Genomic DNA, 21,237 nt, shown 5'->3' with positions numbered 1-21,237 from the left:
GCCCCGGGATCGGGAGATCAGAGTAACTTGGTGCTCCAAGGAGCACCTTGCTTGTATCCTGCTTGTAAATCATGCACAGAGGTCCAGCTTCAGGGCTTCACTGCTCTGTTTGCCTGTCTTCAGGGCACATTCAGTCAGCTACGTTCGGTCAAGCCTTAATTTGATAGTAGAAGCTGAGATGTTTTGTGGCAAGCACGGGAGTGGGAGGTGTTAACTGGAAGTGAGATATTGTATTCTTGTAAGAGCTTGGTTGTAATTCGCATGACTACAAAGTGGTGCAGAAGCACAAATACAGCATCTGTAAACAATGCTAAGCCAGGTTCAGTGCTAGCAACAGTACAGAGGCTGTGTTTTTACCAAATAACCGAGATGGGCTTCTGCACCCTGCCCAAAAGTCTGTATAGACACAGCTTAACTGGTTTTAGTACACAAATTCGGTTGGGGGAGGGATAAATTCTTGCATGTGTGTATATGCCTTTTGCAATTGTAATTCTGGTAGTTAATTACACTGATGAGAAAAGTATTAGATTAGGTAGTGTTGGGTGTGGAGAGGCAGGACCAAGATGGCATAACTGGGAAGAGATTTGCTTTGTCAGCATGCCTGAAGCTAATGCAGGCAGAGGGTCTCTGCTTCCACGGCTTTAACTCTCATGCTTTTACAGGGGGTTGTAATCTTGCTTTTCCATCCACCACTTAAGCGTGTTTTCTTCTGGAAAGTTAGAAGATATTTATTTTTTGTTGCTTTCCCAGACTCAAGAGTTTTGTCCAATAAAACAAGTCACACTGATGAAGCAAAATGCTTATGGTTGTCTCTGTAGCTCTTACAGAAATATTTCTATGCCCAGAGATAAGTGAGTGCACGAGTGTTTCATTGAGTTAGGACAAGCACCCAGTATCTTGCATAGCCATGAAAAACTTCCAAGAGCAACTCTTGAGTTCCTCTTCTTCATGGTAAGATAGGGACCCTGCTGTATGGGAAGGAGTGCCACAGCCCACATTTGTGTAGACGACCTGTTATTCCAAGGAAAGAGATATTCCAGATGGTTTTGTGAGTTTGTTTCACTTAAGTCAATAGTCATTTTGCTATTTTGAAAGCAATAGATAAAATGTGTGTTTCCTGAAGGTGATGCAGTGGGAGATTGGTAGGAGGAAATCACTACTGCGCAAGCCCATAGTTTGAAAAGATTCCCTGCAAACTGTTTCATTTCAAGACAAATTAAATATTTTCAGGTTAGTGTAAACGTATTTGTTAATCTGGTATTGCTTTTGTATGAGGTAGAATATAGGAGTGACAGAGACTTTCAGTCCTGCTTCCTGCCTCAGAAGCCTACTGGAATATCATGTTGGGCACTGGATTCTGCAGTATTTGCTGTGGCTGCGCAGCCACGGCAGCCTGAGCTGGACGTACGTGCTATTGCTATTGCTATTGCTGTTCATTTGAGACATTTAATCAACGTCTTTGTAAGTGTACAGTGGATGTGGAGTACCAGTAAGTCTGCCTTTATTCGCTCTTGCAAAAATCCTACCATTTCTTTCCTTCAGTCTGCTGCCTTTCAACTTAAATAACCTCAGTAATTATCCTGTCAATACAGTGATGTTTCTGGTGCATTTGCGCCTTGCAGCGCTTGGGCTACGAGTGAGTATTGTAGTGAGCTGCAAGATGGGCATTAATAGCCCAGGATCAGTATGGTCTGAACTGACTGGAAGAGGATTTTTCCTCCCTGCGCGTGTGAGCTGTCTGGTGAGTGAAGAGTGTAGAATAAAGTAATTATATTTGAGCTTCGGAAAGGGAGGCTTCCAGTCGTGTACACGTCGCTGGGTATCTCCAGCTTCTGGGTCAGTGGTCCAGCCTCCAGCTGGGGCTCGCTCAACCTTAACTTAAGTCTAAATGAGTGCAGCAGTACACCATGAAAAAATCCCCGCGCTAGACAATGAGCTGGCCACCTGCCCACATGTTTCTTCCTTTTAAAAAGTGCTACCCCCCTCAAGACCTCCTTTCCCTCCAATATGTTGTGAAAACTGGGGTTAGATTGATGGCCTCACCACGGTTGGGAGTGGGTGAGCAGAATCAGCAGAGATTTAGTCCAAGTTCTTCCTGTAGGTCTTTAATTTCACTGTAGAGTGAGGCCAGGCAAAATGAGTCCTTAGGAGAAATTTGAACGGTAACAGTGAGGTAGAAATCTGTTTCCTTCCTCTCTGAAATAACACAAAGTACTATGATAATAACTCTGCTATCGGCAGCTGAATGAAAGGCTTGCAATTACAGCACAAGGAGACCCTGACTGTGCAGAATAAAACTGTGATAATTACATCTGTCATATTTGTACTTAGTCCTCATTAAATTTCGGGAAAATCATCCAGTAGTAAATAATGTGCAAGCTTTGCTTTTAAATCAGAGGTCATGAAAGTAAATGGGAATTCTGTTTTTCCTCATAGGGTGTCTGAGAGAGAAAAAAATCCCATCAACTACATTTAAAAACTCAGTTTGCTTATTATTGAAGACACCAGACTGAGGAATGTCATTAGCATGACAGTTTGTTCAAACACAGCATACAAATTTCATCACCAATAATAGACTCTGAAATTCATAATGGCATTCACAACCAGATTTACTTCTTTCATTCCATTAGGGGTTTTAAAGGAAGGATTTAAAAATTGTTTTAAATTTTAATTCAAACATGAAGATGAGTACTAGTCTACCTTTTTAATTTTAATGCTGAGATGAATGTGATTACAAAGTTCATCTGCATTTGCTGGATATGCTTTCTTTTACAAAAACAAATATACTTTTTTACTTTTAGAGACTGTCTATACTCTGTGTAATAAATACATGCATGAAATAAGATTTTATTGGTATTATAAACACATTAAATCTGGAAACTACACAGTAGCTTGAATCCGTATGAATTTTTAAGGTGTCAGTCAGAGTTCAACTTTCTTTCTGTCATATTTGGTCTACACTGGGTCTCATTCTGATCTCATATGATTTAGGAATATTTCAGCTGGACTCAGAGGATTTAGATCAAGGTAAATATGGTGTGACTGAGGCCACATCTCACCCAGCATCTTTCTGTGTGGCAAGTAAGGATCTGACAAGCTGAGAGGGAAGGTAAAGGGCAGGAAGGAATTGGTGTATCATTTACATGAGATTGCAAAATGGTCATTGATGCCTATTGACACTTCAGTTTACGGTTTTAGAAGACTACTTAACAGGAATCTATATGTACCACTCTCAAGTCCAAATACAATAAATTTGGGGATTTACTCCCAGAATGTATTGATTTTGCTGTATTTCATCAGCATTATCAGTGAAATCATGCAGCAGCACAATCTCTATCTAAAAACTCAACAAAATTCAGAGTTCTTCAGGGATTCCTTGCAAAGCCCTAGGATAAGGCAACTGGATGGTAGAACTCTTGCAGGAAAAACTAACGGAGTAGCTTTTATTCTCTAGTAAAGCAAAGGTGGAATTGTGGTCTGATATTAATTTTACAAAGGTGCAGCTAACTGCGATACTGTGTTCTTTATATATTTTCCTACTTTAAGATACCGTAAGTCAACTTTCATTACAAAGCCCTGTAGAAAAACACAAGTTGTGCCACTAACCTATCTAACATATAGGGACTTTTTCATTCAGTTTTCTATAGTATTTCTTTTCCAACAAGAAATCTGAATGCTCCTCCTTTTTGTTTCCATTTGCTTTTGACATTGGTAGTGACGGAAATCACCAGTCAAGTGCATGGTCAGTTATAGTAATCCTTGATTCCTTTCTTTCCCTGATACAAAATCATGGAAAAATAGATTGAAACATTATCACCAGAATTGCTTTTGTTGTACTGCAGCAGAAAATGAGAATTCCACCATTGCAGAACAGTTGTAATAACTGCATCTTTTTCTTTCCAAAAATGGCTGTTCGATCCAGTTCTGATGTAAGCCTTGTGAACTTTGTGCTTTGATGGGGACATAGAGGGAAAAATCCTGTTCTTTTTGAACAATTACTATTAGGGTGATTTCTGAAGGTTGTTCCAATGTAAAACGTTAGCAAACAGTCAATTTTTGTTTTAATGCTTGATAGTATGGAGCCTGCTGTTCTCTATTCTTCTCTGGAGAATACACTCTCTGTTTTGTTTTCATGAAGTGAGAAATCTGAGGGATCCTTGAAAGAAGATAATGACTACTGACATAAAAAAAAGCCTTTTACTTGATCCTTGATTAGTTAGTTTAAAACCCATTAGTGACTTTATTTCTTTATTCCAACTTTTGTTAACTTTGATAGATTAAGATGCCCTTGGTGTTCTCAGTGACCTTGAGAGAATAAAAAAGAACATAACAAAAACATTCAGGAACCGTCCCTTGCAGTCACCTACTCACATTAAATCGAATGTGACCGGAGTAGTGGTTTTTCACACTTTTCTTGAAATATGTGGCCTTTAAAACAGTACATATAATAGAAAATTGATGAAACCAGGAATTTCATTTAATTAGTTTAATCTTTGCTTTTATTTTTGTTCAGTTAAAGATCATTTAATAGTGTGATAGGGCTTTCTGCCATCTTCTATTTGCTCCAAGCAAGAAGACTTTCTGCTCATAATTGTTTTCTGTGCAACACAATGTGCTTGGAATGTAATAATTGTAATTGTCTTTTGAATTATTGTTAAACTGCTGATACACTTCACTACTCTGTGCTTATTGTAATGTTTGCCACGTTCCAACAGCACCTTTGTGACAGAGGTTGATTAATGCTGAAATGCCAAGATTGGCCTATTCCTGATTTATCAGCTGAATGTTGAGAAGTATTTCCTCCACGACAGCGCTATTTGCATCATCCTGGATTTCTTCTGCCTTTGTTTTCTGGCATGTCTACATACAAAAGAGTTTAGTTTAAGAAGAAATTCAAAGTAAATTACTATTTTTCTAAAGTTTGGTGTGTTCACTGTCGGTTACATTTCCAAGTCAGGCGCTCGCCTGTGAGACAAGTGACATCATTTTCAGGTGGATGCAGCCTACAACAGTTTCCACTGGGAGTAGCAAGTCCTCCGCAGTGCAGGTCGATTTTTCTAAGCTAAGATTTTTAGTTCCAGCATAGGAAAACATTCAAGCACATGATTAAATCCTATAGATCTCTGTGGGATTCAAATCAAAACAACAGAAATTATTTCAACTATAATGGAGCCAAAAAAACCTTTAAGCCTGACTTTGCTTAATCACATTTGGTGTTTTCAGCTGTGTTTAGTTCAGTGTCTCAATTCTTATGAAAACAAAAAAAAGTTGCCCATTTTGAAACAGTTCCTAAGGTTTTTTTGCTAATACTGCTTTCTGAAGAAAGCTAGTTTTTCCCTGATCACAAAATACCCACAGTAGTAAATGTCCTGCTATCAGAATTGCTTTTGTCAAAAGGCAAAGAAAGCAAGGTTGAAATTTGTTGTGAGCAATTGCTTGTTGTGAAGAGTTATTTGCTGATAAGAGAAGCATCTCAATGAAGCTCAGAATAAAATGATGGTATTATAGACATCCTGGTCAAGGTTTTTTGTAACTATGGGTGGTGAATCAAAAGTAAGCTTTTATTCTAAATGGATTCAGTGACTTCATTCTACCTGTGTTGTCATGGAGAATTTTAATATTAAGTCCGGCTTAATTATACATCAGAAAATTAGAAACATAAAAGTGTTCTCTTCCTTTTTGCAACATTCATCATATTGTTGTTCTGTTAGAATAACTTACATCTGTTCTTTTATGGTTCTTCCCTCTTTTATGTTGCACATAATTATGAGGTGCCTTCTTTTACGCTGACATGTACCATCACTGAAAATTTTGATAGGCTATGAATAAATTCAGTAGATGCCTCTTAATGCAAATGTGACTCACATTCATTCTTATTCAGATCTTTACTTATGGAACAGAATCGTGTATTGAGACAAATTCTGCCTTCAGCTACATGGGTATAAGTTAACTCTCGCCGACTTCGGTGTCACTGAGTCACACCCACACATCTGAGAGCTGAACTGGGTCTCTTTTCTTTATGTTCAAAGTTTTGTCTTGCCCAGTTCAGGGTTAGAATGAGTTTGTTTGGGTTTTAATCCCATCAGCAGATCTTCTTTTTCAGCAGAATGGGTCCTAAGATTTAGAACCAAGAAAACCACCCATCAGTTCGAAAACATTCATTGTAACACGCTAATCCTATTTACTCTTGATGGTTTTGTTTCTTAGATTCTTTATTTTTTCTGCTCAGTGAATTTTCTGCTCCTTGAATTAAATGTAATAATTAAGATCTTTAAGCAGAACTTCCTCTATTGAGGCCAAATCCGTGCATTTAGATAAATCAGCTAACCAGAAAAAGCCAGAAACTGAATTTGTTCCCCATTTTTGCTGTTTTTTAGTTACATGTGCCCTTGACAGGCACGGTGGAAATGGAGAACATATTTAGATGTGTGGCGCATTCTTAACACTCAGTGTAGAAAAATGTTTCAAATGGCTCCTAGGTTGCTATGAAACCACGAGTACTGATCTCAAATAAATGCCTTTGTCAACCACCATAAATGATCTTACGCTGCATATTGAGGACATAGGACATTGCTCATCATGTGTGCTGATAGTCATCTGGTAGCATCAGTCTTTTGTGAAAAAAGGTCTCCTCTGAGCTTATAAATAGAAATAAAATTCTTTGCTTGCCAATAAAGGATGGAGGGACGTGGCAGTCCTTTAGGAAGTCCCTTGTTTCTGCCCTCGCATACTTTCTGTCTCTGAAACAGCAAGGGATTTTCTTTTAAATAAAACCAGTCTGTGTTCTCTCTCCTTATTCCAGATGGACCATGACCCCCGAAACCCTGCATATATTGCCACCCAGGGCCCTCTCCCTGCTACTGTTGCTGACTTCTGGCAGGTAAGTTAAACATTTCATTGAAAACTGAATTTATGTTACAAGTCAAATGTTTTCCTGTGCTTCTAGAATTGTAAGGTGTATAAAAATCTGTTGTGCTTGAGTCACAATAGGTGGAAAAACCATAGTTGAAATGTCTTCTTAAAATCTAGTACATGGATATTATGTAGACATTTATGTATATGACAAGCCCTGCTAAGAAATAGTTGATCTGGAAATTATATTGAAAACCTCAAGCCAAAGTATTCATATTTTAGAGCCAAACTTCAGGTCAGATCTCCGTAATTAAACTGCTGCCAAGGACTGGATGATTTTCAGAGGGCCCGACCTTCTTAAGAGTGTAGCCAGAATTCATTGTCATTCTCCAGATCAAAAAGGACCTAACACTACGTGCCATGAATTTTTCCATTGAAACCTACTTCTCACATGTCCCAGTTCCCCAAAATGCTTAAATTCTTATGTATTTTCCCTACCACAGGTAGCTGAGTTAAAGGCTGAGTTAAGACCCTGCTGCATAGTTAAGTAGGTGCATAATTTTTTGCAGGACTGGGGCTAAAGGCAGTAGTTACTGATGCACAAATATGAGCATACTTTGCATACAGGCTTTTTACGTGCTGGTGCAGCTCTCAGATTTGCACATACACACACCACCGGGCTAGGTGTGTGCGATTGCGTGACGGATATGCTGCATTAGATATTCCTTTGTAAGTGTAAAAGTGTGCCTGAAAGCTTACCGAAGCTGTTTGGAGAGGAGGTCAACTGGGGCTTACTATCAACAGGAACATATGTTTTTATTTTTTGTTTTGCATTATGAATTTAAACTTTTGTTCTGAAGATAAAGAATATCTACGTAAAAATTTCAGAAATGCCATTGTATTTTAGGAGCTTGCATCAGTTGAAATAATCTCTCTTCATCTGCAACACTTGGTCTGTGATTAGAAAGTGTTAACTGATCCCTATTAAAGACATTTCTCATGTCACAATTTCCTACTGTCTCTGATAGGGAATCAAGATATTTTCAAAAAGTTTGTTTGATTTTGGGTGCCTGGATATTTAAATGCTCAGTCTGAGATATTTTGGACCTGGTTTTTAGAAGTCCGGAGCAAATTCTTTCTGCTTGAAGTCAGTTGAGCTGTTGTTCTGGCTTAAATTTTCAAGTAACTTGTGATTTTTGTCTTCAATATCTTTTTTCCTTTGGTGAGTGGATTCCTTATATCAGGCATGATATTTGAAAATGTGTTTCTTAAGTTAAACATGCAAAATCAAATACCATGTTAGCTATTCTGTAATGATATTTTATGATTACTAAGGCCCAGGGTTTTTAATCGTATATTTTTGTATATTTGTATATTTATGGTTTGTGTATTTTTACCTGTAACTGCACCTTTACATGTCAAAAAAAAATGTATGTTCTCATTTTTAAAGGAGGTATTTAAAGAACAAACTTTGTATAAGCACTGCTGCTGACACAGAAATCAGAATTAATCATACCGCCATAGTATGTATGATATGTTTTGTTCTTCTCCCTTCCTAATTCAAGCAGTTAGGCAAACTGTTTGCACAGACACAGAGCAACTAGAACCAAAACATTATTTCTTTGTTCTGTGATCCAATCATCTTCATTTCAACGTTGTACTCAAAAAGTCTCTTTCTTGACTTTCTTCATGCTATTTGTGAGTGGAGAGTCTTCACTTTCCTTCACTTCCCTTCTGCTCTTTTTAGCGATTTCTCCTCCCGGTTATCTATCAGTGAAAGTTCACTCCATCTCCCCACCAAATTTGCTGTATACATCTCCACGGAAATCATTTGGCAACCGTGGTTCAGCTTCTGCTCAAGTGTGGCTATGTGTCCATTTTTGATGTGATATTCTCTTATTGTTTCTTCTGTTAGGTTCCATAGAAAAGTTTGTTTCTTACATTTATTTTGATGATGTCTGTTACCTCAACATAACAATCTACCAATGTCAGATTGGTCCATCACCCACTTTTCTTAAACTTAAACTTCCTACAGACCGTGTGTCAATGTGCCGGTTCCTGTCCCAAGCTTTTTACATGGCCCAGGGTATCAACCAGGTGTAATAAACAAGCCAGGAGAGATTAACTCCTTACAGAACACTGCATCCATAACCGCTGAAATGGAGTAGGTCCATTGTACAAATCAAAAGCCGTGGTTTGAAGTTGCTGCGGTTTATGCCCAGATGCAGGAGCAAAGTTTATATCCATTTTTCACCTAATAGTGCCTATTTTAAGGTAAAGCATGGGAAACCTGAACTTGCTATGGAAAATAGAGTATTAACTCCTGTCAGGGCAGAATCCCTTGATGTTTACTTGAATACAATCTTCTGTAGTTTATACAGACCATGGTGCTGCCACCGGGGATTGTTTAAAAATTCAATTATTCATTCCTGATGCATCTTCTCAGTGGTTCTCCTCCCTTTCCCTCCTCCACTTAATACCAGCTGTTGCTGAGCTGTGTTGCTTTTTCCCCCTTTTGTGTGCTCAGTGAAGCAGTTTTCTGACTGAGAGTAAGAAGAGTGACTGACTCCAGAGAGACCTGGGACTATTCTGCTGTTCCTTGTCTAAATGCACAATGTCATGCTTTAGCAAGTCCAGCAGAAACTCTTGGAGCTTGGCATCACCTTCTATGGCAATGTTTACTAGATGTATTGCTTCCTATTTCTGCAGAGACTTAGCTGCTAGGATTCCCAAGAGCCTAGCTGCGTGGTGGGCATCAGCCACTCCGTTTTATCTTGGCTGAAAGGCTACCCCAGCAAGAAACTGTTATAATTGTTTCCACTTCTGTAGTCATTTCAAGCTGATTTCTAGAAAACACTTGTCTACAAAGCATTTGTTTTACTTGAAAGTGTAAGACAACTTTCTTGGCATTTACAACACAGCTGATAGCCGTGATGAAATCCAAACTGCTCCTGATTTGTCCTGACTATCTAGATTTCATGCTCAAATTCCAGAGAGACAGTTTCTAAATCCAGTTTCCCTTAAACTTGCATTAGATTCTTGCACCCATCAGTGACTGTGTCTACATTAGCAAGCAGTGTGGCCCACTTGGAATGGATTCGTAGAGTGTCACAGTACTTACTTTGTAGGTTTTACTTTAGACCGACTGTTCAGTGGTCCAGTGGACCAAATGCCTGTTGGCGGGGGACAAGGCTACAGATGCATCTGGAGGAAGCTTCTTCCAAAAGGAGCTCAGTTCCTGAGCTCTAACACTGCTCTGCAGTGTCTGCTGCTCTTCATGGCTGTCATCTACATGATCATGTGGTCACATCCATTATCTCTATTTAAGACCAAACAGATGATTTAGTTGTGGATAATCTTTTTTCCTAGTTTTATTGGCAGGCCCCTCTAAAACCTGTTATGTTGATCCAGTGCCCAGTATTTTTGTGCAAGTGCTATTAGACACTTAGCAATCAAATTCCCATTTACTGTTTTCAAGTTGCCCAGATCTGAACAAAGATCACGGTCAGCTCAGTGTCTTCTCTTTCCCAAACTTGGCAAAGCTTTTTCATAAAACATCGATGATGCTTTGTCCAGGCTCATCTTGTTTAGCGTTCTTACTACTGGTGAGCAAATCCATGCCTAGTACCACTATGGGACTGGAGCAGGACCAGTTTCCATCATCTCACTAGTGACCGCTTCTTGGAAGATTATGTCCTTTTTGGTAAGGTGAGGAAGAAGAGCAGGTATTGTTCTTCAGTACCATCTAACTTGAGCCACTAGCGCTGGCCATTAGACTCAGGATTTTCTGTACACCCTTCTGTTCATTTGGGTTTTCATGTTGACCTGAGACAGATCAGCTTGATGGAAGTTTTTCTTTCAAAGACACAGTCTTTGAGCTGGAGATAGTCCAAACTCCTGTATATTGTTCATTTTCAAATGGTGTTCAAATTTGTATATGTTGTAAAAATAATAATGGTAAAAAAATGCAAGAGTCTTACTCCGGCTTTTCTAATGGCGTAAGACCACTTGCAGGCATCAGACTTCCACAGTTGTCTGTGTCCCTCCAGTTTACTTCTCCAGCTCCTTACATTCTTGGCATAGCTCCTCTAAGTCAGCAAGTGCCAAGTTAGTTAGAACTTTCCTGGCTTACCTATTTCTTTGAAAACTTTCTAGCCTGCAGGAGTTGTGTTATTAGTCATCTCATTGATCTGTTTTGCCACAGGACTTCCTAATCTGTCTGGATACTCTGTGTTTGCGGCTCAAGCAGAGATTTCATCTCTGCCTGCATGTCATCTCTTAGACCGCTCTGGAAATTTTCCAGCTACTACTTTAATTAATTTTGAAAAGCCTCCAGCTGATTTAAGTCTTCTTTTAATTTCATCTGGTCTTGTTTTCATCTCTTTTTACCAATTACTATTTCTGAGAGATACCCCCTTCATTGATTCTATTTTGGTTCAGTGGGAATTCCACCTCACTATTCCCTTTCTTGAAAACTGGATGCCTCTCCTCACATGGTATTAATCCATTTTTACCTGAGTGCTTAAACAATTTGCCAGGTCTGTGGGTTGTTTTCTTCTCAGCTGGAAAGAGAATTCATCCTCAGGATAGGGTTTTGCTTTGATATAGTTCCATTTTATTTACAAAGAAAGTACAGAGTTTTATTTCCTTGAACAAAGGCAGAATCAAATAACAGGCAATAACTTCTTTTTTCCAAACCTCATTCACCCAGTGTTTTACCCCCAACCTCTCTTTCAGCTTTTCTTCTACCAGGATCACAATGCTAGTTTGTCGAGCTGTGCTGGTGGTTTCTTTATTCCTTTTACACATTTTTGCTGCTTATCTGGATTAATCATCTTGCCTTGATTAATGCCTCTCTCTCTACATTAAGCATATCAGTTTCTAGAGAAACTCATGGGTCCATATGCTTCACGTTTCACTTGGTTTTGATGATAACTTCTGTAATTTCAGTTATCAGGCTCCATAAAAGAGTTTGCTTGTTTCTTACATTTATCTTGAATGAAAGGTGATGATTTTGTCCAGCAGCTTCAGTGAGATTTCACTCAGCTCTTTCACATAACGCTATTAAAATTCAACATCTCTTTGAACATAATTCAAAAGAAAGAGGATGTAGAACATTTCTGATCTATAACAAGTTTTCGCAGCAGGAGTTCCATATTGTGAATAATTCTGGAGGCATAAAATTTTATTATTTTCCGTATGTGCTGGGTTATAATTCCATGAAGTATTTGACATGAAGTACATGTCTTAACTTGCAAAGTATTCTAAGAAGCAAGGGATGATAATATGCAAGAGACTATTCCTAGGAGTTAGGATATTTAGAACCAACTGTCCTTGCACTGAAAAATTGTTCTTAATTATGCCAGTTTTATAAATTGCATGTCTGCTTAAGGTTCATCGTCTCCAAATGGAGATTTCTGTAGGAGGCCATAATCTTCCCCTCTGGAAAGGACCCCACATTATGCCTTGCTTTCATAAATCTACACACATTTGCCCTTCTTTCCCGTCCCCCTTTTTGGAGGGAAGTGCATTTTCATGGTTTTTTATTTTACCATGTTAAGTGAAATAGAGGGAGGGATCAGGCAGTTCCTGCTAAGGGACTTAAGAGGGTATGCTTTAGTTGCCTTAGAAAATGAAATCACATATGATGTATATTTTCATAAGTATTTGTTGTCTTTCTGCAATGTCCTGCCTCCATGACCAACATAATTAATAAGTATATGAACATTCTATAACTTCTACAGGAGTAGAGAAATACTGTTTTTCTCATTTTGCAGACGTTCAATAAGGTTCAAAGCACCTACAACAGTAAGTCATGAGATTAAATACAGTCAACCCTTGTAGTTTGGACCAGAAAATTCCCTGGCTTTTGCCTGAATAGGTCTGTAGCTTAGGCTAGATCGTTCCCCAGATGCCTTAGTCCCTGAAGGGCTCCAGTCTGGCAGGGATGACAAAGCAGATACCATTTATGGGCAGCACTGAGGCAGACATAGGACGAGGAAGGCAGACTTCAGGTGCTGCCCCTTTGTGGTTAGGATGCTGCTCCAGGAAGCGAGAAGGAGCTTCATCCTACGTGTTCTGAATCAAACCCATGCTCTTCATTACCCCATCTTTCCTCCACTGTTTGCCAATACATGAAATACTCTTGAAATTTGGAATGCTCTTCACCCTTCTTGTTAAAGCTGGGCATCTATTGCCAACAAACCAAAAGAAAGCTCACTGGAGTGGAGGTTTACACTGTTGTGATAATGGGAAGTGGGGAGACCTCATCTCTGCTCCTTTGATTATTTTCTGTTTTTATTGTAAGACTATTAAATGTAAAGTGCAGAAAGAGCCCCAAGAGTAAAAACTAGAGCCCTGATCTGAGCCAGGGAGTTCGGTTGACATTTGCTTTTCATTGCCCTCGATGCTGCATTTCTTAATCTAAAACTATTTTTAGAATAATTTTTCTCTACCCATATTCAGGAGTATATTATCAGACTCAGTTCAAAAACTGACTATTGTTTTCCTCCCAGATCACACCAGCATGTTAAAAACCCAAATCTGGAGTTGCAGTCTTCAGGACATGATAAATCTTTGCATTTCTGTTTGGCAGCACTTGCTTTTCTCTTCCAGTTTTGGAATTCAACAAAAGAAATACAAAACACTGTCAGTCGATTGTTTCCTGTGTAAAAAGGATTAGTCATCAGTGATCTCCAAGGGCAAATCCCAGTGGGCAGAAGACCATGTCCCTGTAGCTGAATGAGTCTCCCTGCAAAATCGGTGTTCCAAGCCCATGGGCTAAGTAAGAACAACTGTACCAAACCTTCCCCTGCTCTAATTGCTGGTTTCTGTGCTCCCAGTTCAGCATGTTTTGTGAGTGCTGAAATTAATTTACAGACTAAATTATTTTTCTGCATTTTGTTCTTCTGTGCAGAACACAGGGCTTTCAAGCAGTCTTGATTCCCAAGTTTTATTTTCCTTGCCTGGAATGGGACTTCCTGCATGTCTAATCAGTTCTCACCTTCAGAAAGAAGAGCAGATGAAAAGCGACACAAAGCAATTCAATGTGTAAAATATGCATATTTTAATTTAATAAAAGAAAAACAGCAAGGGAGAGATAGGCACAGAACAGTAGCCCCTAGAGCTCTAGTAACTTGTCAAGCCATGTGAAATAAATATAGCATTAGGAATTCCATAGGCGTTCAGTAAAGGAGTGCGTATTTACCATGCTTACTTCTAATTATGGCTCCAGTTGGAGAAGGTACTTAGAAGTGGTCCTTTTAAAATTTCTGCCCCTTTATTGTGTAGGTTCCACCTTTCCAATACTGAAGTGAAAAGCTAGTTACTGGTGATTTTGGTGGACTGTCCCTCCTTAATGTGGTTTTGTCAGCACTGCAATACTAAGTAGCGCTGATATTTAAATTATTTAATAATAGGGCTTGAGTTAGGAGTCTGCTGAGAAAAATAAGAGCAGTTTATGTCTCTCTGAGAAAGCAGAAGTTATTGCAACACGTACAGTCATCCTGAGTTTGCCTTTCCCATTGACTTCCAAACAAGCGTTGCTGCAACAGCAGGGCCATAACACATGGAGCCAGTCTGACGACCACGTTTTTATATATGGTCCTCTCTGAAGCTGTCTTTTCAACTGCAAAAGTCAGATAGTTTTTTTAATTAAACAGAGATTGTTGATCATTAATTTTTCAATCTACAGATTTGCTTAGCTGTCTGGCACAGCTCTGACTTTGCAAATGGCAGCCCTGACTGCCAGATTTGACCCATTTCATATCAAAATGATAAGTCATTTTCAACCAAAAGGTTTCGCAAAAAAGGTTGCTTTTTGACTGGCATACATTGTGAAGTTCTAGTTGATAACAAAAATCTAAATTCCTCCCCAATTTTTTTTTTTTTTCAGTTAAAAGCTCCCCCCGCTTTTTTTTAACCCATTAAAACATTGTGTTTTGCTTTTAAAATGTTCCAAAAAATATAATTTTCTGGCTGTCTTCATTCAATACAGTGTTTCCTATTTCCAATGGAGAACTTGAGAGAAGTCACAGTTGAGTTTATTACTTTCAAGATATGTAATGGGATGAATATTATCTGATCCAGAAAGGATTAGTACCTTGCTTTGTTGTTGTTTTAGGAGTTGTGTTTATTCATGTTGAGTTTTGACTGTCATTAGGAATTATTTGGGGTTTGTTTGCTTGTTTGTTTGCTTTTCCAAACAGTTGCATTTACCAACTATTTGGGAAGCCTAAAAGACTGAAAAGGTGAATTCTTTAGTTTACTGGAGATCTCTCCCAGAAAGCAGCTGCTATGATTAGCCTGCTATTTTTAGTGAACAGGCTGGACTTAACTGATTATCCCATCTATTTCCTACTTTTAAATCATCACATTTTAGAAACTTCTCCACCAGTCCCTGTCAAAAGAAGAGTGTCAGGTCGGAGCACATGTCATTTCCCCATCACTAAACTAAAGAAGAAAATTACTGAAAAAGGGGGTTGGGGTGGATCATTCATTATAAAAAGAAGCTTAGAAATGATAAAGTGTCTGAAAAAAATAAAAGGATTCATATTAACTATTTTATTTACAAGCTAGTAAACAAGGAAATTTTAAAATACAAGCTTTCAAAAACTGGCGTTATATCGGATTTGTGGCCGTGTTGTGGCACTGATTCTCCTATTTATGACTTTCTTTTTCTCCTTACTTGAAAAACCAGTCCTGTGCTCCTTTGCAAGTAGTTCGTACTAAATACAATTAATCCCAATGCAGAAGTCCTTTGTATGGGACTGGCACACTAGATAACCACAGCGTGAGGTCTCTACATGTGGTGGATTTCATCAACAGGAAATCCTGCGGATGTCAAATGCACTGCTCATCTTTGGGTTGCAGGATTCAGCCTTTAATTTGCAGTAAATGGAGAGGGATGGTGTTATTCTTGCCTACGAATTGTTTTGAGAATGATGCATACGGCAGAACCTCATTAAAGATCATTAACATGTTACTGTCTAGGCATATAGGCTGAAGGTAGACGTGTCACATAAAATTACACACTGTCTTCCCTTTTCAGCAAAGCATGCATTGCAGAGCTCTATAGTGAGCTCCTATACGTAACTCAGCCTTTATCACTTCCATTCAGAAGACTCCATTCAACATTTCTTCTTCTCCTGGAAGTATTACCATAAATTACAAACATGAAACTGCCTGTGCTAAGTGACCGAAATAAGTTTAGTTTTATATATTATATAAATAATATATCTATAATATAATAATAATATAATAATATATTATATATTGTTATGTGTAATAATATAGTATAAATAATATATATAAAATAATAAAAATATATAATTTTTTATATATATATTTCATTTTCATAAACACTTAGAGTCTAAGGCTTAATATTGCTGGGCTCTACCTAAAAAGAAAAACCTCTGCCCTGAAGACCTTATATTCTCTTTATTCCTATATCACATGCATTGACTTACTTTCTATTGTGCAAGCATACAGAGTTCAGAATTACATGAATTACTGTGAATTTGCAACTGAACCTTCTCCTTTATTCTCTAACCCCAGCTGAAATGTCTGTTTGGTAACCAGAGGCGCTTCTCCGAAGGCTGTACTGGGATTGTGCAGACCAGGTCTGTGCAATCTCTTCCTTCATTAATTACAAAGACACACTCCTTGGGGCCACTTTCTAGCACGTGGCCATGTCTGGATGCTCTGAGCACAGCAAAGTGTTAGGTGTTGGGAGATGTGGCTTCTGAAAAACCCATCGCCAAGTTAAAGATGGGGCGGTGGGCAGGCAACAGTATAAAACTCTGTGAACTGCCTTTGAATCATCCCGCTTCTGCGTTATTTGGAAAGACATCCAGATAACAGCCTGGTGGTCTAATATTTAAGTTATCAAGGAAACAAAGAAAATGCTGTAGTCCTCCAGTCACAGGCTGTGAGTCTTAGTGAAAATCCCATCTCAATGGTAAGCACAGGAGATGCAGTGACAATTGCTTGTAACAGGGATGACGGCACTAGATTGTATTGCCTTCTTGATTTAGTAGATTTGACTTCTACATTTTCACACAATGACCTAAAAGAAATATTATACCCCAGAGTAACTTTGAAATTGTTTGTTTAAATTAACTTTCATTTGGATTTATGCTTAATGAAATCTTCAGAGATGCAGACAGCCCCTCTCTAATGAAATGCTGTATCTTTGAACCAATGAACAGGGTTGCCAAACTGTAAGGATTCCTCTCTAAACGAGTGGGCTTTTATAATGTTACACTTGGGTGGCACAAGCAGAGTGCTAGATGATTAGTTTATGGTCTACATCATTGTATTTTTATTACACTCATAAAAACTGTGTTTCTCCTCATTTTCGTAATGGCTTCAATGAGCTTCTATACCTTCTAGAGGCACATTAAATCGTTATGTGATGAAAGTACTGATTTACTGGGGCTAGTTTTAAAGTAAGATACATGTTTTGAATTCCTATCTTAGTCTGATCGTTGACTGAAAAAGGTGAAACTACGTTAGAACGAATGAAATCTATATCATCTTCCTTACATACAAAGAAGGTTCCCAGTTGCGGCCTAAAACAAATGCAATACAAAAAAGATACAAATAATAAATCTACGTCTGTCTAGAAAATAAATTATCTATCAACTTAAAGTATTTTTGCTGGTTTTGTGGCATTGTGAGTTTTTAACAGGAGGATGAGTGGATTACAGATATTTTTTGTTAAAAAATCTTTTTAAGGGGGGAAAAAAAAGAAGATAAGAGGTTATTTTTATTCCTTATATTCAACTGTAATTTTTTTCCCCACTTCTGTTCAAATTATAAATAACCCTATTCTGTGCAAACCCTAGATTCATTTCTCTAAATAATTCTAAGCTGGTTTTAAAAGTTGTTTTAATTATGTTGCAAAATGAAAAAAGGAAGAAAAATGTTATTTGTTTCTCTATATGCAAGCTATTCTTAAAAGAGAAGACAACATCATTATCCATGAATGGGAAACCTTTTTATTTGATATGTAATTAAAAAAAATAATCCTTGAATTGAATGTATCATCTCATCTTTGCACAGTTTAGACAAAGGCCTTTTTTGTTTACAAAATTTACATGTCAATACAGTTGCTTATAAATATTTCTGTGAAATAAACATAACCCTTCACAAAAAGAGCAGTTTACTCTTCATTCAGTAATTTTATATGCTAGCAAAAAGACAATGAAAGTTGTATGCAAATATAACATCAATGTACAGCATAATAATAACAGTTTTTAGTGATTATGCTGCTTGGTATTAATTCATAGGAGCCTTTTTGTTCAGCCATGGGCTGTGTTTGGAACAGAGATACGCCAGACCAGAGCATCTCTGCTTGTTCTGCTGTATGTGGGAGACATCCACAAATCCTTTAGTTGAGGATGCGCTGGATTCCGTATCCTACGCTGTAGCTGGTCTAAATTATTAAGCGCTCATGCTGGTAGCGAAGATACGCTGCGTACGCCGTTTTCCTCTGTTCCTGCTGTACCTGTGCTCCGTGAGCGCACGGGCTGCAGCAGGAGTTGGATTTGCCTCCTAGCTCCAGGGAAAGAAAAGGAAAGTAAAAGGGGAAAAGAGAGAGAGAAAAGAGGGAAGGGGGAGGGGGGAAGGAGAATGAAAAAAATTAGGAAAGAACATTAAAAGAAAAAAAAGGAAAAAAGACAGGAAAAGAAATTAAGAAAGAAAATAAAAAAGGAAAAATGGAAGGAAGGAAAGAGAAAGAAAGAGAAAGAAAGAAAGAAAAAAGAAGGAAGAAGAAAGAGAAAGAGAGAGAAAGAGAAAGAGAGAGAAAGAGAAAGAGAAAGAGAGAAAGAGAAAGAAAGAGAAAGAGAAAGAGAAAGAGAAAGAGAAAGAGAAAGAGAAAGAGAAAGAGAAAGAGAAAGAGAAAGAGAAAGAGAAAGAGAAAGAAAGAGAAAGTAATGCACATTTGCAACAAATCTTTTATAAATGTGCTTTTGGAGGGATGTTCTCTCCATCTGAAATGTTTCTGGAAGAACAGATTTGGTTTGGGGTTTTCCTGCCTTTTCCTCATTACTGTTGTTCAGATGCAACTTTTCTGATTGTTTCAGCAACGCAGCAGTTTAGTAGCTTTTGCTACGTGCTGAACTGTAAAAAGAAATAGGGCTGAGGACACAAACAGGTTTCAGTACATGCAACTTCAGTAGGTCCATGCTGCTTTGGTATTAAATATCAAAACCCAAATAGCCGTGTGTTCCACCAGCATCGTTCAGTGTTCCCTTTGTGGGTCTAAAAGTTTGCCAGAAAAGCAGCTGAACACGGTACCAGGAACAAGGAGAGATTTTGTGGAAGACCCGAATTGAAATCGCTGGAAATTCTTTAATATTTCATGGACGCCTGCAAAATATGGTGCCAGTTTATTCAGGGATTTGAAAGCAGCTGCAGAGTAAAAGTGTCTAATGAAAATGAAATAAATTTCCTGTGAATGGAATAAATTTTGATTGTGTGTCTGAGTGCAGTAATTATACATGTCACGCAGTAATTAGGCAGTCACAATGTGGCCACGGTGTCTTTCTTTGTCTGCAGATGGTCTGGGAGAACGGCTGTGTCGTTATTGTCATGCTGACACCCCTCGCGGAAAATGGAGTCAAACAGTGCTACCACTATTGGCCAGACGAAGGGTCAAACCTCTACCACATCTATGAGGTACCTAAACAAAATATCTGGTTGTAAACGTGACAGTAAGTGTACGGGTTGATTTCCTCCGGGGCAAAATGGGGTTTAAGCCGACCTAACCTGGAGGTCGGCTCTTAAGTACTCTTCGTGTGCCTTCGAGTAGTTTTAAATTTGTGAGAAATTCAAGCACACTTTTAATAGCGAGGTAGTTTCCGCTGAATAAAATCTAGTAAATAATCAGCCAAGTATTACAATGAAAAAAGGACAACAATCTGGTTTTTCAAGCGGTTTTGCAAGTGGTTGAAATGTGAAACCGTGTATTTATATTTTATAGGAAAATAATATTTTTAGGACTAGTGAATTTTGCCTTAGGAAAACCATATGTATATCTTTGTAGAAAAGCCTCTATATAGCTTTAGTAATTAATGCTATCTATTTTTACCTCTTGCCTCTGTCACAACAACAAATATATATTTTTATTTTCTGCTTTACATTTCTAACTGAAAATGTCGTATCACCAGTTTTGTTGCAATGTAACATCGATAATGGCTGTCAGATTTTTCCAGTTGTCCAGCTGAGTAGAGGAAGAAAATAGTGCCACAATGCCAAATACGAAGAATAGGAAAATGTGAATACAGTTATTTAAACCAAAATGTGAACAAACTTTTTTCTGCATTTCAGCATTTTTGATGCTTACTTTTCTAGGTAGCAGAGGAAACTGACTTTTCACTTCTCGTGTGAATTCAACTCTGAGATTTTTAAGACCTCTGAGCATGGCCTGGGCAATGCATCGTAGGCATTTCCGAGTAGAAAGCGACTGGCAGCCTAACGTATTTTCAGGCAGTGTCTTTTGTATTCACGTAACGATATAAAGTTTCAATTTAGTGATTATTCCTTTTGCATTAAAAGTCTCAAGAATTTCTTTTGTTTTCAATAAAATAGCAGTGGCAGCTAACGCCTTCCTGACAACTACGCTGATTGCTAAATCAAAAAGAAATATTTTGCCAGCGCTGGCCAATTTGCTAATAAAAATAAAACTTTCATGCAGTTCCTTCATCCCAGCTATCTTACACCTGCAATCCTGAAGATGTGGCTTGCAACCGGAATCGCTGATCTCCGTTTGTTCCTTCCTGCGGGGTGTAGGTAAACCTTGTCTCTGAGCACATCTGGTGCGAGGATTTCCTCGTGAGGAGCTTCTACCTGAAGAACCTGCAGACAAACGAGACCCGCACAGTGACGCAGTTCCACTTCCTCAGCTGGAACGATCAGAGGGCTCCTGCTTCCACAAGATCACTGCTGGATTTCCGCAGGTAAAGCACAAAGTATGGCAGTTCATTTAAGATGATACAGACCTGAGGAACTAAACTAGTCCTTTTAATTGTCCTTTAAATATTTCTGGTTTGAAAGGGGGTTCCTCAGCCTGTGATGCCACAATGCTCAACTAACACAAAAATCTGCAGTAGGTTGATTTTTAGCGTTGTCTCACACATAGATGTTGCCTGGTTTTAAGACATACTCATTTCCCATTTAGAGATCGATTCCTTTCCTCCCTTTGTACAGCTCTTCAGTGCTTCTGTATTTCTTTGTTTTCCAAGTATTTATCCATTCTGCAACTTCCAGGCTTTTTGTGTGGCTGCCCTATGATCCTTATTGCAGGAATCTCACAAATAAATTATGTACTTTGAGCACGCTTGAAAAAAAAAATCACAATGGAGTCATATGGCAATAACG

General features: G+C 38.3%; 1 protein-coding gene across 1 annotated transcript in view; it reads left to right on the top strand.

Annotated features, from left to right (window-relative positions):
* Window positions 1-21,237, top strand: part of PTPRN2 (protein tyrosine phosphatase receptor type N2) — a 679,248-nt gene that overhangs the window by 623,545 nt on the left and 34,466 nt on the right. The window contains 3 exon segments of the mRNA XM_075495417.1: window positions 6,803-6,880; window positions 19,417-19,536; window positions 20,650-20,816. Of these exon segments, the coding sequence (XP_075351532.1) occupies window positions 6,803-6,880; window positions 19,417-19,536; window positions 20,650-20,816 (365 nt within the window).

Source organism: Mycteria americana, chromosome 2 (assembly GCF_035582795.1).
Source record: "Mycteria americana isolate JAX WOST 10 ecotype Jacksonville Zoo and Gardens chromosome 2, USCA_MyAme_1.0, whole genome shotgun sequence".
NCBI lineage: Eukaryota > Metazoa > Chordata > Aves > Ciconiiformes > Ciconiidae > Mycteria > Mycteria americana.
The sequence above is the reverse complement of the archived record's forward strand: the minus strand, read 5'-3'. Positions and strand labels throughout refer to the sequence as shown.